At 31.9% G+C, this 17,466-nt stretch overlaps 2 protein-coding genes across 3 annotated transcripts in view; one reads left to right on the forward strand and one right to left on the reverse strand.

Annotated features, from left to right (window-relative positions):
* Positions 1-13,483, forward strand: part of LOC148613701 (NADPH oxidase 2-like) — a 32,173-nt gene extending 18,690 nt beyond the window's left edge. For both annotated transcript variants that reach the window (XM_088587221.1, XM_088587222.1), the window contains 6 exons: positions 635-756; positions 7,189-7,225; positions 8,133-8,215; positions 9,023-9,215; positions 9,896-10,020; positions 11,189-13,483. In XM_088587221.1, the coding sequence (XP_088443347.1) occupies positions 635-756; positions 7,189-7,225; positions 8,133-8,215; positions 9,023-9,215; positions 9,896-10,020; positions 11,189-11,315 (687 nt within the window). In that variant the 3' untranslated portion in view covers positions 11,316-13,483. The remainder of the gene's footprint in view (positions 1-634; positions 757-7,188; positions 7,226-8,132; positions 8,216-9,022; positions 9,216-9,895; positions 10,021-11,188) is intronic.
* On the reverse strand, positions 1,891-3,853 carry LOC148613702 (uncharacterized). The gene has a single exon (XM_088587223.1). It carries the CDS (start codon positions 3,711-3,713, stop codon positions 2,028-2,030), a length of 1,686 nt encoding a protein of 561 aa, XP_088443349.1. The 5' UTR covers positions 3,714-3,853; the 3' UTR covers positions 1,891-2,027.
* Positions 13,484-17,466: the final 3,983 nt, after the last annotated feature.

A 17,466-nucleotide genomic window follows, 5' to 3' on the forward strand; every position in this document is an offset into this window, starting at 1 on the left:
AAAATACTGAAAATCAACATTTTTACCTTTTCTGCTAAATGACAGCATGGAGGCAAATTACTCACACATACAAACAATATTCAGACACTTTTGTAGTAATTACAAATATGATTTTAAAGTACACATTCTCAGCTTTATTTTTACCACTTTTGATGAGAATACTCAAAAATAATGCACTTAAAATGCATAGGTCTAGGTTCAGTGTGTTTTTGGTACTACATAGAGGGTGGCCATTTGACCAGGAAGTGGTTAGTTAGACCTTAGAAAAATGAGGCATTTGACAGAGTTATCTACCCTTGAAATGTTCATTTTAGGCACATTTCAATGAAATTATAACTCAATTTACCAAAATGATATGGAGGTAGATCTAGGGTAAGGGACATAACTCTTACAAATCTTTGAAATGTTTGTGTAAAGCATCAAAGTAACTTGGATTGATTTCATTTCATTTCAAATGAAAGCTTGATAGGCTTTTGTGAAATATACAAACATATCACTGATGTCAAAAGTTATGTCCCTTAACCCAGATCTACCTCCTTAAATTAAAAATAATGATGCAAAACAAATGGTAACTTCTTTTGTATAGTATCGAATTATAGGTATTTTTGTAATAACAATAAAAATTAATTCTTAGGCCCCTGAAGATGATTATTTCTCAGTACACATCAGACGAGCTGGAGACTGGACTGATGCCCTTGCCAAAGTCTGCCATATTGATGATGAAGAGGAATACACATCATTCTCAAATATCCCCATGTAAGTTATTTGTACATAGAATTCCACTTTTTTTCTGCTTCTCCAACGGTGATAGTAGGTCTAGCAGCTCATCACTTTGTCCATCCATCTTTTATGCTTACGGTTACCAATTTTATGTAATTTGTTACTCGAAAAGTATTAAACCAATATAATTCAAACTGTGCACAGTGATAGTATACATATTGAAGGTGTGCACAGTTTATTGCGGAGAAGTTAGAATATTTCTTTGATACATTTTATTGTAATAATAATGTTAAATTTAACTGCTTAACAGAAAATTGTTTTACTATCTCAAATGCTATTGGTACCCATTCATTTAATGAATTGAATGAGATAGATTTTAAATTTGGTTCAGTGTAGACAGGTGTACCAAGGTTCAAAATACATTTAAATTGATAAAATCAGACTTAAGGAGGTAGACTGGGGTAAGGGACACAACTCTTACAAATCACTGGAACGTTAGTATTCACCAATCAAAATCACTCTCATGTAAGCATCATGGTAACTTGGACTGATTTCATTCTGTTTCAAATGAAAGCTTGAGAGGCTTTGTTGAAATTGATTATGAAACAAACATATCACTAACATGTCACTGATTTCAAGAGTTATGACCTTTACCCTAGGTTTACCTCCTTAAACAAGTGTCTGGTTCAGACAGGTTTTAGGATTATTCAGGGTTTGGTTTAGACAGATCTCCCTGTATTATACTGTGTACTTCCATTTTTTTGGCTGTGAGAAATGTAAAAAAGCAGGCTTATCATATACATCTATTTGAGGCCAATGAATCCTATGTTATCGCTTCAATTAAAAATGACAGGATAATCAACGTCAAATATAGCCTTAATAAAATAGCACTAGATATGGAGTGTGATGAAAAGCAGTAGAATTATTTTTCCCATAAACTTTCTATAACTAATAAAAAGGAAAAATGTGTAATTCCCCCCAAACTACTTTCCATAGGCCAAATGAGTATGGGTGTGCCTCCTATTTAAAAAAAAGTACAAATAATTTGGGATTAAAATTTTCATTTGATTTGAACATTTTTATAAAGTGCTTTAAATATCTTAAATTTTTACCAAAACTCTGATAATTTTGTTTTAAAAAATTTTTTTGATGAAATATATATGGCAGAAGAAGGGGTAGGGTTGAAACTAATTTTCACGGTACAGTAATAAATCCATTTATTATCTTAGTAATCCATCGTAGAAATAAGAGCTTTTGACTGATCCTTTGTATTACTTCCTGAAGGAGATTTATATCCAATATCTATATCATGATGACATTTTAACTTTGAACAATTTAGCCTTGTTTGAGTTACCAACAGAAGTTGTACATCCAATATATAACTGCCCAACATCATCAAAGGCTAGAGAATACGGATGTAATATCCCAACATCACTTGTGTTCAAATAAGCTATGAAATGTCCAGAGCTGTTTAGAATGTGTAGCATATGATAGTTAAGATTTGGCACGATGATTTTATCTGAAGGAGAGGTCACTATTCCTACTGGTTTAAAAGGTCTGTCTCTTGAATTCAGTTCAGCATGGCCACTGTATGTCTGAAGAATATCTCCGCTATGACTAAGAATTATAACCCGTCCTCTTCCATCACCATGGTATTGGTCGATGAGACACAAATTGCCATTTTTGGTGCTTGTTATGTTTTCAGTATATGTGAATATTCTCTTATTATGTGAATCTCTTTCGAAGAAGTTTTGTTCAATACCCTCTTTGTCCATGACAAAAATAGCACGTTTTCCATTGATGGGGAAAGCTGGTCCCCTGCTCATTGCGCCAATCACTATTTCTTCATTATCTTTGACATGGAGAGCTGTTGGAATCATAGTCCCTATGCTATATTTAGTATCAACAACTTCCTCTTTATTTCGAGGAATCTGCTTCAATTGTGAATCTCCTCCCGTCACCAGTAAAATATCATCAGTCAGAGTTTTTGCCATTCCAAATACCTTCTCTCTGATCGTTTTCTTCGTATGTAATGATGTTTCATTTGGCTCCACAAGATGTAAAATTCCTGGGGAATTGCATGTGATCCAGAGAGATTCTTTGTTATTTGGTGAAATATAATCAACTCTAGGGATTTCGGTTTGATATTGATTAATAACTTTTAATTGAATATCTGTATTTACATTTTGTAAAACTCCCACATTGGTATCAGTTATCTCCCCTGGTAAAAAGGTTGGAATTGGTTTGAATTGAAAGTCTTTTGTCTCTTCAACAGGTTTTTTCCCAAGATTGCGATGAAATTTTCCTACCTCATCAAAAAACTTCCCAGCATTCTTAGTTTTCACCAGATCATCAATTTTTGACATGTTAGACTCGTAGGTCTTCTTCAACAGAGCAATTTGTTTCTCTTCCTTTTCAGCAGAGCTTTTCATTGTCTCCCATAAATTGTCAACTTCATCAATAAATTTTTCTGTCAATGCATCAACTGCATTTTTCAATGCAGCATTTTGCGCATGTATCTTTCTTTTTGTGTCTTTGTGTTTTAAGTTTTCGGCTTTAAGAGTGTCAGCTAATATAGATTTCTTTTTCAAAAGCACATCTAAGTTTGTTTGCCAATGTTTCTTATTTTCCTTCAGCTTATCAGCTTGACCTTTGAACCCTTCAGACAATCCAATGTATGTATGATGACTATGCCCATTGGCTTCACACTGTTCACAGATGACCTGACAACAAGATACACAGTAACTGATACAATTACTTCCAGGGTGTTTAACACACTTGATATTCTTAAAATCCATCTTTTCAATCCCATGCTCTGAATTTTCCAATATCCTATGTTCATATGCATTTTTGAGTTTTGGGTGTATTTTTGTTTTGCATTTTTCACACATGTAAAAATCACAGTCAATGCACTGCCAAGCAACTTTAGTTTTTACATCACAAAGTCCACACTGAAAAGATTTTGAAGAGTTTCTTCCGTTCATTGTAGCCATAATGATCTTCACCTCACAAAATCTCTCTACTAAATAAATAAAGCGTCTGTCCAACTAGCCTAATCTACTGTGTGATGTAAACTTGACCTGGCCAAAGTTCAAAGGTTAATTTCCTCACTTATGTAACCTAAAACTTTCAAAGCTTGTTGACATTTAAATGTGATAAACTTTCTATCAAACTGGCAGTGCTGTATTTCAAAAAATCAATAACTATTATCACTAGTAATGAAATGATGAGGGTGGTATAACAAAGAATATAGAGACAACTGTAAAAAGTAAAAAAATTCAATCTTTCTAAATTTACAACCTTGTTCATCTACAGGTGTTACCTGTATTAATGAAACATTCTCATTCTCATATAAATTACTCAGCCAGAGTTTGTTTACATGGTAAATAATTTTCCACATGGCTTTAGACTTATGAAGGTTATTTTCATGAACATGTGTTAATAATTACCACTATGATTATGATATTGTTGTAGTACATGATTCTTTGATATTGATACTGTATATGTAGTAGTTCTTTTGTTTCCAGTATTAATACTTCAAAAAAAAAGTATAAAAGTGAATTTAGACATTGCAAAGAAATGCAATTATTTATTTACCACCTCCCCCAAAAATAAAATAAAATAAAATTGCAGTAGATATATAGTAGGTATATAAATGTACCTATTCATTACAACAAAGATTTTTAGCTTTTCTTTTTCATGTTACAATTGTCATGGAATTATTATTTTACCCCTTCCCCCTCCAAAAAAAAGAAAAAAAGTTAATTTAAGTAAATAAAATGAAATAAATTGTAGTACAGACTGATTTTCATGTCCATTAGAACAAGCTGTAGATTTTTTTAAGCTTTTCTTTTTCTTTAATATATGATGTAGCTCCCACTTATCAATTTCTTGGTACATAAATTAGCCTTCTCATTTAATTAACTCTCACAGCAATTAACAGCAATAAAAGTTATGATATTTACCAACAGTGTTGAGGAACCTATATACATTAGAATATATATATTTATGTAGAAAAAAGTGATATCACGAGGTACAGGTTATGAAATTTATTCTACATTGCAAAACCTCAAATGATATTTAAGATAAATACTATGATTTTCATAAAAGCTTAATTGATAAAGCCTATGCGGTTCAGGGATGGAGCCAGAAGCATATAAAAGGGGGTTCAAGGCTATCATTCGCTAAATTTCTGTTACATTTTCACACATATTAAGTAATCAATTATTCTTACCAAAGGGGGTACCAACACCTGGAACCCTCCCATGTGATTTGACACTTAATTTTGTTATACCAGTAAAAAAGGGTATAGTTCTACCATTAATGAACTTATAATGCTACCCCTGTGTAGCAGCTAAGTTCACACAGTTTGATCTCAGTGACGGATCCAGAGGGGAGGGGAGGGATGCAGGGGGTTGGCAAATCCCCTATTTTTTGGAAAATTTGTCATTTTTATGTGTAAAATTGACAAAAAAATGGCAAATAATGTCTTAGCACCCTTCTTTTTCAAAGTGTTTGAACCTGCCCCTGAAAACACCTGTATACATAACTGAAGGTTATTTGACCTCCCAGCCTTTGTGATACTTTCCCAAATTACTGTGGATATACAGTAGCCAATGATTCAATGAATGACAAGAAAACCCGCAAACCACTCAGTACAGCTACCATGGTGCACTTTGGACAGACATGTAAATGTATATGTCTGAACAATTTACTTCAATGTCAGTCTTGGTGCTTATGATTAGATGAAACCCAACTGATTTTTGTTTGACTGTGGGAAGTTAATGACAACATTGGACAGTGTCCAAGGAGTTGCTGCAGCACAGTTTGGATTGGCTCAGTTGATTATCTAATCCTGAGTTTTCCAATGAGTTTCAATTTACTGTTTACCTTGGCTGTTCTATAGGTTGTTTTCTTGATCTTCCATGAAAACAAGTGGACAATTTTAATTGTATTAATTAATAAGAACTTGAATATCATTGATTTGGCTTAGTTTAGAAATAAAAATTGGGTTGTTGTGTTAATATTGATTTAGGAATGTCTCCCTGTAGGTATTTAGAAGAATATTGGGCATGTTGAAATATATTTGTGGTTAATTGCAGTTTTTCCTCAATTTGAACATAACCTTAATTATTTTTGCTGTTGGCATCTTAATAAATTACACCGAAGTCTATATTATGAACTCTCTGATATCCACTAGTACTGTCATTCCAAAACAAGAAGTCAGTTTGCTATCAGAGGGTTGCATGCAATTAATAAACTATTTTCACTTATTCTTAAATTCAAAGAGAAGGACTTGCAGCAAGTCTATTGTTAGTGAACCAGGAAGTAAAGTCTGGCATGAAGAAAAATATTAATAGTAACACGTAGTATGTTTAAACTTATTTACAGACATGAAAAAAGAGCATGTTTTCCAGTTTTTTCATTTTGTAACTGATAATTTATGATAAACATTCAACTAAAGGTTTGGATTATGTCCTGTAGCTCTTGGTTTTAGACACATACATTTTTGTACTCTTTAGCATATAGTTTTGCAGTTGGTGTTTTAATTTGGACCATTTTACTAGAATTTGCTGGAGCTATTGAGAAAAAAAGTCTAACATGTAGCCTGGCCAACCATCACTTTTCTATTAACCAACTCATGCAATCCATTCCACAAGGTATGTCCACATTTTAAATTATTCCACAATCTCATAACCAGTAATAACTAATGTTTGTACATTCAACTAATACTCTATAATTTGTTGACATCAATCTTTACCAAATAATATAATTGAAGTGGACATATCCTTGAACATGCCTTAGTATCCAAGCATTCAACAAATTGCTTAAGTATATACAGTATATATATTGTAATAATTATGGGGTTGTGTTTGATGGCTGTATGGGTTTATCTATTGGTCAAGGTGGTGTCAGGATGATCAGCTGAGTGGCACTACAGATTCTAATGTACATGTATATGTATAGTAGAACCTGTCAATATTGAAACTGATAACCTATGTACACCAGATATCTCTTGAAGTCCATATATATCAATTTCAATTCCGATTGAATCGGTGTAAACCACATACCTGCTTTATCTGACTAATCTGTCAGTGTAAAATGGGTTTGAGTTTGACAGATTTCTTTGTATAGTGGTCTTAAAATTTAATTCAATCTTTAAAATTAATGAATACATGTTGTTCTAATGCCAAGCAAGTTTGGTAGAGTTATGGCTAGTTCCTGTCTGGGCTGCCTCACTCCCATCTCCTTCCTCACAAACTCCTGGATACTGTAAATGTTTAAGCAGTTTCAAATTTTTGCGGATTCTGTCAAGTGAACATATTTGCTGGTGTTAATTTTAGTGGTTCCAAAAAGAGATATCTTGTTAAAAATCAATTTTGCGAATACTATTTTTTGCGTATTTTTTGAGGTATTTTGTCCACAAAATAATCAACTTCAAACTTGAAACTTAATTTGTATTTACAGGTTGGCAGTAGATGGCCCATTTGGAACAGCAACTGAGGTAAAACAAATACATTTTAAAATCAAAATTGAATTTAGGAAGTAAATCACAGAAACTCCTATTTACCATTGTTTTAATGCCGGCTTGTCATTTATGTTGTATTATTTTACCTCAGCGATAATGAGGGCTTAAAGAATGACATAAATGGCCAGCCCATGGTTAAACATTGAAGCAATGGAGTTCCAGTCATCTATTTCAATTTTAATAGGACAGTTTTAGTGCTTTTCCCATTTTTTTGCAACCTAAGGTTACTGTATAGACGTCCGCCATATTTGCCTCTTTCATTCAGTGAACACACACCATGCACCATTAATGATGCATTTTTAAGTTCACTGTGTTGATATGTGGTTCTTCATTTTACAACATGTGTACTGATGATTGAGCATAAGGCTCCCACCCACTATCAAAAATGCAGCCTGACTAGTACATAACACAAAAGGGTGATCCCAGAGTTTGGTGTATCTCGCTTCAACTCATTTTATTTTCAATGTAATCAAATGTCTTCCTATTTACTCCTCTGCAATCATCTAACAAAAGATGAATCTCATAAATAAACACAAGTCTCACCACCAAATATTTCTAATTAAATCAAAACAAGCATTCGTACTTTCAGACTCCATATTTTTACAATCACTCGGATTAAAAGTGAAACTACTGGGACTTTGACCTTGCTAGACAAATTTTAGTTTCCTCTAGACTTATCATGTTGCTTGTGATAATACTAGGAGCTATTGTAGATCCTAGGTTTGTTTAGCAATGTCAAGGTCACTTTTTTTTTTCACTTTTGCTCCATGCAATTATAGAAATATGAAACGCTCACACCACAGGACAGGCTGTAGCTGGCCCCAAAACAACAATATAATACACAGGTACAGCCAAATTGTAATTTTCTGTACATTTTTTCCAGGATATATTTTGGTATGAAGTGGATGTATTTGTGGCTGCTGGTATTGGTGTTACACCATTTGCTTCTGTTCTCAAGCATATTAGGTTTGTATAAAGTTTATACCTATAAATTATGTCTCTCCCAACTTTGGTTGGGAGACAAATTGTTTTTGTCCTGTTTGTCAGTCTGTCCATGACACTTTAGTAAGTGCAAGTCCTCATAAACTACTTCACCAAACTTCACGAAATTTTGTAGGACATGAGATTTAGTTCTGCATATTACCAGAAATTTATTATCTACTGAATTTTGTAAGAGTTAGACCCTATGAACTTTGGAATATTGGCAAAAACAAACCTATATTTGAATATGTTTTTTTATGACAAATGACAAATGGAGATTGTTTGTGATATTGTAAAAGGATACTCTATATATTCATGGGGGTCATGAATCTATGGGGAACATTAAAATGCAGTGAAACCCGCCTATACTAAACCCCGAATAAACAGAAAACTTGCCAAACCCTGAATAAACAGAAAACTTGCCAAACCATGAATAAACAGAAAATTTGCCAAACCATGAATAAACAGAAAACTTGTCAAACCATGAATAAACAGAAAACCTATCAAACCATGAGTATTCAGAAAATCTGCCTCAAACAGACACTTCTTAAAGTTCTCAGTTGAAATGTATTATGAATCTTGGTAAACCAAACACCTTTCTAAACCAAACACCTGTCTAAATCAAACACCTGTCTAAACTGAACACATTTTTAAATCCAGAATGGATACAGTGTAGACAGGTTTTAGTAATTTTTAAAAAAAATAAAAAAAATTACCAGTAAAGGTGCTCTGACATTGGAGCTGTTAGTATTGAGTATTTTTAAACTGTTTTTTTCTCATTGACTTTTTCAGATATCAGTGCATGAAAGCATCAGATGATATGAAGTTAAGGAGGGTTTATTTTTACTGGGTGTGTCCAGATACCAACTCCTTTGAATGGATGCAGGAATTACTCCTTGAGTTTGATACACAGATGGCAGAACAGGGAAATACTAATTTCCTCAATTATAATATCTACCTTACAAGGGGATGGAATAAAGATCAGGTGAGATTAAAAAGGGTAGAAATAAGAACATTTGTCCCAATGGGTCAAACAGGATATTTTTGTCAAAACTGAACTTGCCTGGAGTGTTAACATCTCGGGGGGGGAGGGGGGGGGGGGGGGGGGGGGTTTGTGATTATTTGAACCCTTGGATGGGTACAGAGACCAGGCAATCACTAAAAACAAATTGGTATTCTAATCTAATACAAAACATACCGTGAAATTTTATTAAGAGAATGTATCTGAATATGGAGCACTGTGCATAAGTGCATGTTATGTTCATGCTACTTTTTGATATGCAGTTTTTTTATTACAAGAAAAAAAAAGAGGGGATGACATATCCAAGCAAGTCTTTTTTAAACCCCTGTTTCAAAAGCAGAAGATATATAATGATAATGGTGTCTTGTCCGTTCGTCTGTCCCCTGTTCTAATCCATAAGATCTCTGCAACATTGAATGCAGTTGTTTCATTACCTGTAATGTGTTGGTGGTGGTAATTTGAATTTTTCTTACAAGATGCATGAATTGCAACTTAATTTTAATGTGTTGGTGGTACTTTTACATATATATATCATCAGGAAGTTTCTGCCCCTGGGACCTTTTTTATGGAATTGCCTAGATGACTGTCAACCATTTACAACACTTCTTAAATAATGTGATAGAACTTACTATTGTGTTTTACAGGCTCAGAACATAATCCTTCATGAAGGTGATGAAGCTGATCCAGTTACTGGGCTCCAACAGAAAACCCACTATGGCAGGCCAAACTGGGACAAAATATTTGAAACAATATCAAAAAACCATGCTGGGTAAGTGTAACAGAAAAAAATCACAAAAATGGCTGTTCTGTTTGAAAATTGGTAGGTATATAGTGATCATGGTGTTTGTCTTTTCATCTGTCTCCAAATCTAATGCCAAACTCCTCCAATACTGCAGAATGAATTTTGAATTCAACAGATTCTTTATTACATGATGTCACTGAGCACCTATTATTTTGGTTTTTTTGTTTCATATGAATTACTTTTGGGATTTCCTGATGCAAAACACAGACTTTATCATTTGTCAACTAATGGGGGACCATCTTCTAATCTGCAACTCATCTTAAACCCCAGAATAAAATTTAAGTAGCAGTCATAGTAAGAATCATGCAAAATTTTAAAAATGTGATACACCCCAAAAAAGGCTACATATTTTTATTTTTGTAATTAAGTTGTTTTATGGGTATATACTGTGAAATTAATAATTATTCATTCAAATCAACCTTCTCTTAGGAGATACTCAACATTGAAAATACAATAGATTCTATTGTATTTGAGTGGCATTTACAGAGTTATCTCCCCTAATTTTGAAATCTACAGTGCATTCTATATAATTTTTATCTCCTAAGAACACAGGGTATATGAAAAACTGAATATGAATTTCTGTTAACTATGGAAATTCAAACAAAATATCAAAAATAAAAATATGTAGGCTTTTTACCCATGAATCACATTTTGCATGACTCTTAGCTGGAGTGCTACTTAATGAAACTTTTACAGATTTTATGATGACATTGTGCACTGCTTACTTTGTCTTTCCATATGAATTACTTTTGAGGTTTTCTGAGGTAAAACAATTGAATCCAAGAATTATTGGGGAATTGATTTATTTAATACAATAAAAGCACAAATAAACAGGGTCTTGATTGTTGAATCATTTTTCTACATTAATTATATCATTGAATTTTACTGAGTAGCACTGTAGATTTCAGGACTTTAATTTGACAATTGACTTGTCCAAATTTTGTATGCATACATAAAGTATAAAAAAATCATTTGTAATTTTTTCAGATATATTTGTCAGTTCCTTAAAGATTGTTTTCAATTGCTGGTAAGACTATGAGAAATAAACGACTTTGGGTTGGTTAACTCTGAATAATCTGGGAAGCAGTTTCTGTTGCAGTGTAAACTGACTCAACCTGTTTTACATCTTTTACAGAATTAGTGTAGGAGTGTTTTTCTGTGGACCAAGTGGTTTATCCAACACACTTCATCAGATGAGTAATAAACATTCCTCAGTTGACAAAACAGGGGCTAAATTCTTCTACAACAAGGAGAATTTCTAGTGGACAAAACAATAGTTACAATATGGCGGGTATACAATTTGGCAATATGAGGTGAAAGGATGTACGAAAAATTATAGAGTTCCTAATTTTGGTGGATGCTTAGTGGTACACTTAGTACTTTAGCCCAGAATAAATATTTTGCCAAATTTATTTTCCCATATTTCGGCAGACCGCTTAAATACGTCAAAATTGGCATCCTGTGAAAATTTCCCACTATACAGGATTTCATATACATGGAGAAATGGTAATGTTTCAACTAGATATTGATAGAATGTACATGAATAGGTTTGACAAGAAAAGTGTATTATTTACATAGTACATGTATTTTCTGTGGGGTATGTGTAAAGATTTTGCTATTTTCATGAAAGTAGAAGATCATAAAATAAGTTCTTACAAAAATCATTTCTAATACATTGAAGGTACTGTAAAATATTTATTTTCTCGGTGTACCAGTTTTCACTATTTTCACGGTGGACAGAAAAGCATGAAAATTAGTACCTGCAGAATTGGTTTTTAATACTATAAAGCACTTATTGATTTTTATATCGCAAAGATTGATACCCAGGAATATGTTCACTTGACAAAATCTGTGAAAATAAGCAACCACAAAAATGAATACTTTTATAATACTTAAATTACTGGGTATCAGTTTATTTGGATCTTCTAGAGATGGCAAAATTTGCTGCCCTTACCCATTTCTCCTATTTTCTTGTGGTAGTCATAGTCTTCTTTTAAGTGACAGTCTCTGTAAAATCCACCATTTTGATAATGTAATTTTACTACATACACCATCAGAATCTAGGAAAACAGACAATTCAAATCACGTTGGTGCATTGAGATATAATTTCATTGAAATGCACTGAAAATGAACATTTCAAGGGCAGATAACTCTATCAAAAACCTCATTTTTCTAACATTCTATTGAAAAATTTCTGAGCAAATCCATTGATGCACAGAGCAAATAATTGTCTTTTCAAATAATGAAAGCATCCTTGAGTGATATTATATTGTCAGATCGGTGGGGTTTTGACATGCATGTTTCTGATTTTTCCCATTTTGCCTGATTCTTACAAACACTTGCGTTAAATACTCATTTTCCATTCCACAATTTCTCTAATTTTTGTTTGTGACTTGTTGATTTTTGTTCATCTTATTACGCATGCATTAGTTGCAGCTTGACACAGAACAATCAAGCAATCAATCAATCAAGTTTTTATTGTGGTTTTCATGTGTATTAGTTTCAGGTTTTTTTTTTCAATTTTTGGTTCATAAATGCATGACAATTTTAAAACAAAAATTTTATTTGTCGTTCCATTTTTTGGGTTTTTAATCAATTGTGTTACTGAACGACAGGTTGAAAGGGGAGTAACTCTATTCTTATTCAGGTTTCTTGTTTTGATGAAAATTTTATACTTAATGATTTTGTTTTTTTTTAACTTTGAACCTTGTTTTGACTAAACTTTGTATTTAACTTTAATATTTAATATACAGTAAATTTTACTACTTTTAAATTTGTACATTTCATGTTTGCAATAGAGGGTGATTTACTTGTACGTACATATGTATTAAGGTTTGTAAGTCTCATTCTAGTTTCATTTTCTTTACCTGTTATAGAATGTATTTACATCCGAAGACTGATCCACATTTCATATTCACTTCTGGGATCTCAAAAATGCTGCATTACAATGAAAATGTTCTGTTTATTGCTTTTCCTAACACTTTTGTTATTCTGTAGAAATAGATACTAATAATTTTTCATCTGTATTTTTACACAGAAAGATGTTTTTTTTTTAAATACTGAACTCTATTCACTTTTCCATGCATTTGGCCCATTCGCATGAAACATTGGAGTCACATGTTGAGACTTACATACCTTATAGGAAGATAAGAAATACATATGAGAGAGAGGGAGAGTTAGTTGAGAGTCACCAATGGCTGTGAAAAATTGGATGATAAAAATGTGTTAATAGAGGGATGACGTGACATCCTAAGATAATTTAATGGATATCTCAAGTCCATCCAATTGTAAAGATAACCAAAAATAAACAAATGCCATACACTTCACTGAAGTTATCAATGAATCATTTTACAGAATACTCAATAGGATCGAAATTGTATCTTATATCATATATTTATATATTTTTCCAAATAAAGCTTTAGAAACAACATAACTGTCTCCTAGTTGTATACTTTTAACTTGATCTATCTGCATCTCATGAAAGTAGTATCAAAACAGCTGCCTGTTAATTAGTGAAGCTTGTCTAAACTGAAGCTTTTTGTACCTGAACTCATTTGTGTTTAGACAGATGTTTGGTTTACCTAGATTCAAAATACAAAAAATCAACTGATATAAAGGGACAATAAGACCTGTTTTTAGATTATTGTGAACTTATTAATATTTACTGATATTGTCAAGTAAAGGTTATATAATGTAATTGTAAAGGAAAAAAAGTTCAAGGGTTCTGTCGTTCGCCTTGTTAATAGCAAAAATTAAAACATTTACAATATTCATTTTTCTTTTCAGACAGATTTCATTGTTTATATACTTCCATAGCTACCCTACAGAAATATTAACATTAAACAGGTTCGATGAATACCATGAAAAGGTTCCCATCCTAGATACAAAATACTTCCGTTTTAGTTTTTGAGGATGCCACATAGCTGATTGTTTTTTTTTATTCTACCAAATTGCAGTTTTTGCAATCAGCTGCTATGTTCTGTCAAGAATCAGTCTATATAAAATCTGATAAAAGGTGTGAAACAACCTATCGAATTCACTTTTATTTTTAATACAGAAAAAAACTCAGGACTACATAAGCTTTTTAAGTTCGTCATTCCGTTGTTTCACATAGAGATAAATATATAGATTGTGTATGAAACCGGTATTTTGTAGAGGACACTTACCCTACCGGTGAACCTGGTTCCAGTTTTTAGCTGCTCATTTACTTTTGTTACTTTGTAGGTATTATTTTAGTTCCTTTATGTTCTTTGTTGTGTTTTTCTGTTTTCCATGTCTGGTCTTTGTCCCTGTATTACATTCTTTTAATTTCCGCTAGAATCTTGGTTCCCTTGATTACTCTTTCCAACAGTTATTGTTTTTGATTTGGAATAAATGTATAGTTTTCTTTGAATAAAGATCTGATTACAGAAAGGACTATTTTTACGTCAAAATATAGCATACGTACGGTGTAGATTAAAAAATAAAATTCAAATCTTTATTGCCATTAAACATATTTATGTTTGCAAACAAAAACAGAAATTTGCAGACAAAGGTAATAATACCATATTACATATTTAAAAAAATAAGTAAATGTTGAAGTCCCCAGTCCTCAACACTAATGACTTTGATAGAGGAACATAGCTTAATTACTTGTGTTGGCGTTAATGGGTTTTATATATGAAATAAATTTTCCTGGGTCTGCAATTTACTACGTTCAATAATAATTTGATCTATACATCTAGGTCTTAAGTTAGAATTTTAATTGCATTCTAGTAAGAAATACTCTCCGTTTTTATAACATTACACTATGGGCAACGCCTTTGATCCCTATTTATTTCAAATATCACCCTTTCTCTATCTAAAGATTATGATCACTTATCCTCATCTTTGTGATACATTTTTATACTCAAACTTTGTTTCACAAAGGTAATTTTGTGGTTTTATAATCGGGTTTAGGTTTCAATACAAAAAAATGTTTAATTTATTTATTTATGGAAAACCTTTTGTTTGTTATTTAAATGAAAAAGCATTGTGTAAATGTTAATAAATGTTATATTGATGTATATGTATTTAATATAAATATTATTATCACTATTTACAATGGGATCTGAAAATGTATTAAATCTAAATACTTTTAATGTAAACGGTTTGAAATGTAGAAATAAACGGAATAGAGTTTTCGAATGGATTAAATCACAAAAGTGTTCGATTTGCTTTTTACAGGAAACACATTTTGATATTAATATTGAAAAAGAAATGTTGAAATATGACGAATTTAAAGTTTATTGCAATAATGCAACAACAAACAGGTGTGGTGTTGCAATAGTAATTAAAAAATCATTAAATCATAAAATTATTGATACATTTTCAGATGAGGAAGGTAGGATCATTTTGATTAATATTGAAATAGATAATTGTATATTCTCTTTATTATGTTTATATGCGCCTAATTGTAAAACTAGTAGAAATGCATTTTTTAAAAAAGTAAATAGTATGCTTAAAGAACATGGGATTGGAATTCCTATATTGGGGGGTGATTTTAACGATAATTTCAAAAGTATTGATAGGAAAAGTACTAGAGTAGGGACACAAAATAACCAACCAGTTAATAGTCTTAAAGTTTTAATAAAAGAAAATAAGTTAACTGATATCTGGAGACTTTTAAATGAAAATAAACAACAATTTACTTGGCGGAGAAAGGATAAGTCTCAAGCGAGTCGCATAGATATGATATTGATCGGAAAAGATTTTATCCCGTATGTAGAATGTTGTAAAATTAAGCCAGCTGTCATTAATTATACAGATCATCAGAGCATATTTTTAAAGTTTAAGACCGGTGCGTCAGAAAAAGGGAGGGGTTATTGGAAGATAAATAAATCGGTTTTAAATGATGATGTTTATGTAAATACGATTAATCTATTAATCGATAAGTGTTTTAAAGATAAACAAAATACTAATGACATACAATTGGCATGGGATGTTTTCAAAATTGAGGTAAGGGAGATAACTGTTGAATATTGCAGAAATAAAGCAAAAACAACTAGGGAAAATTTGAAACTTCTTGAGAAAATTGGAACATAAGTTGAAGGTAAGGGATGAACAAGACGTAGATTCAGATATTACAGATAAGGAAATTAATAATCTTGAAATTGAAATTGGTAAAATTTACGATGAAAAGGCAAAAGGGGCACAAATCAGATCTAGGGAAAAATGAATTGAACTTGGTGAAAAAAATAATTCGTATTTTCTTGGTTTAGAAAAACAGAGACAAATTAAGAAATCAATTAACAAATTAACGTCCGGGGATGGAAACATTCTAACAGATCAGGGGGAGTTGCTAACAAATATTAAAAATTATTATGAAAAGTTATATTCATCTTCTTATCCAGACAAAATACTTAGTGACCAATACATATTTAATACTAATCTTGATCCTAAAATAGGCGAAATTGACAAATCTAATTGTGACGGAGAAATAACATTAGACGAATGTACTAACGCTATTTTTAAAATGAAGCTTAATAGGTCACCTGGTTTAGACGGACTAACTGTCGAATTTTACAGAAAATTTTGGGGGAAATTGAAAAATATTATAGTTTCGGTTTTAAATACTGGCTATAGAAACCAAAACCTCACATATTCACAACGTACAAGTGTATTAAAACTTTTATTTAAAAAGGGAGATCCTTTGTCTTTGGATAATTATCGCCCAATTTCGCTCTTAAACGTGGATTTGAAACTTCTGTCATATATTCTGGCTCAAAGGTTGAAACAAATTTTACCTGATATCATTAATGAAGATCAGACTGGTTATGTTAAAAATCGTTTTATTGGTTTCAACCTGCGGCAAATACAAGATATTATCGACTACACAGAGTTATATAAAATAGAAGGGGCAATTGTATTTGTTGATTTTTCAAAAGCGTTTGATTCCCTAGAATGGAACTTTATGTTAACTGTTCTTAAATATTTTGGTTTTAATGATTCATTTATATCGTGGGTTAAAACGTTGTATAATGGTATTCAAACTTGTGTCACTAATAATGGATGGATTTCTGAAATATTTAAAAACACAAGGGGAAAACAAACGCCAAGGATGTCCTTTATCTGCTATTTTATTTGTATTATCTGTAGAAATAATGGCATCACGAATACGAAGTAATAATGACATCAAAGGTATCAATATCAAATTAGACCAAAGAAATCATAGTATAAAAATTTCTCAGTTAGCAGACGATACTACTCTGTTATGTAGCTCAAAGCAAGAAGTAGAATTTGCTATGAACGAAATTGAAATTTTTGGGTCTTTTTCTGGGTTAAAATTAAATCGAAACAAGACGGAAGGAATATGGGTAGGGAAGTTAAAATCTTGTAAAGATAAAGTTGCAGGAATTAGTTGGACTATAAATCCAGTAAAAACTCTGGGGGTAT

Source organism: Perna viridis, chromosome 6 (genome assembly GCF_037379345.1).
Source record: "Perna viridis isolate PV_CMFRI_1.1 ecotype Kerala chromosome 6, ASM3737934v1, whole genome shotgun sequence".
Taxonomy (NCBI): Eukaryota; Metazoa; Mollusca; class Bivalvia; order Mytilida; family Mytilidae; genus Perna; species Perna viridis.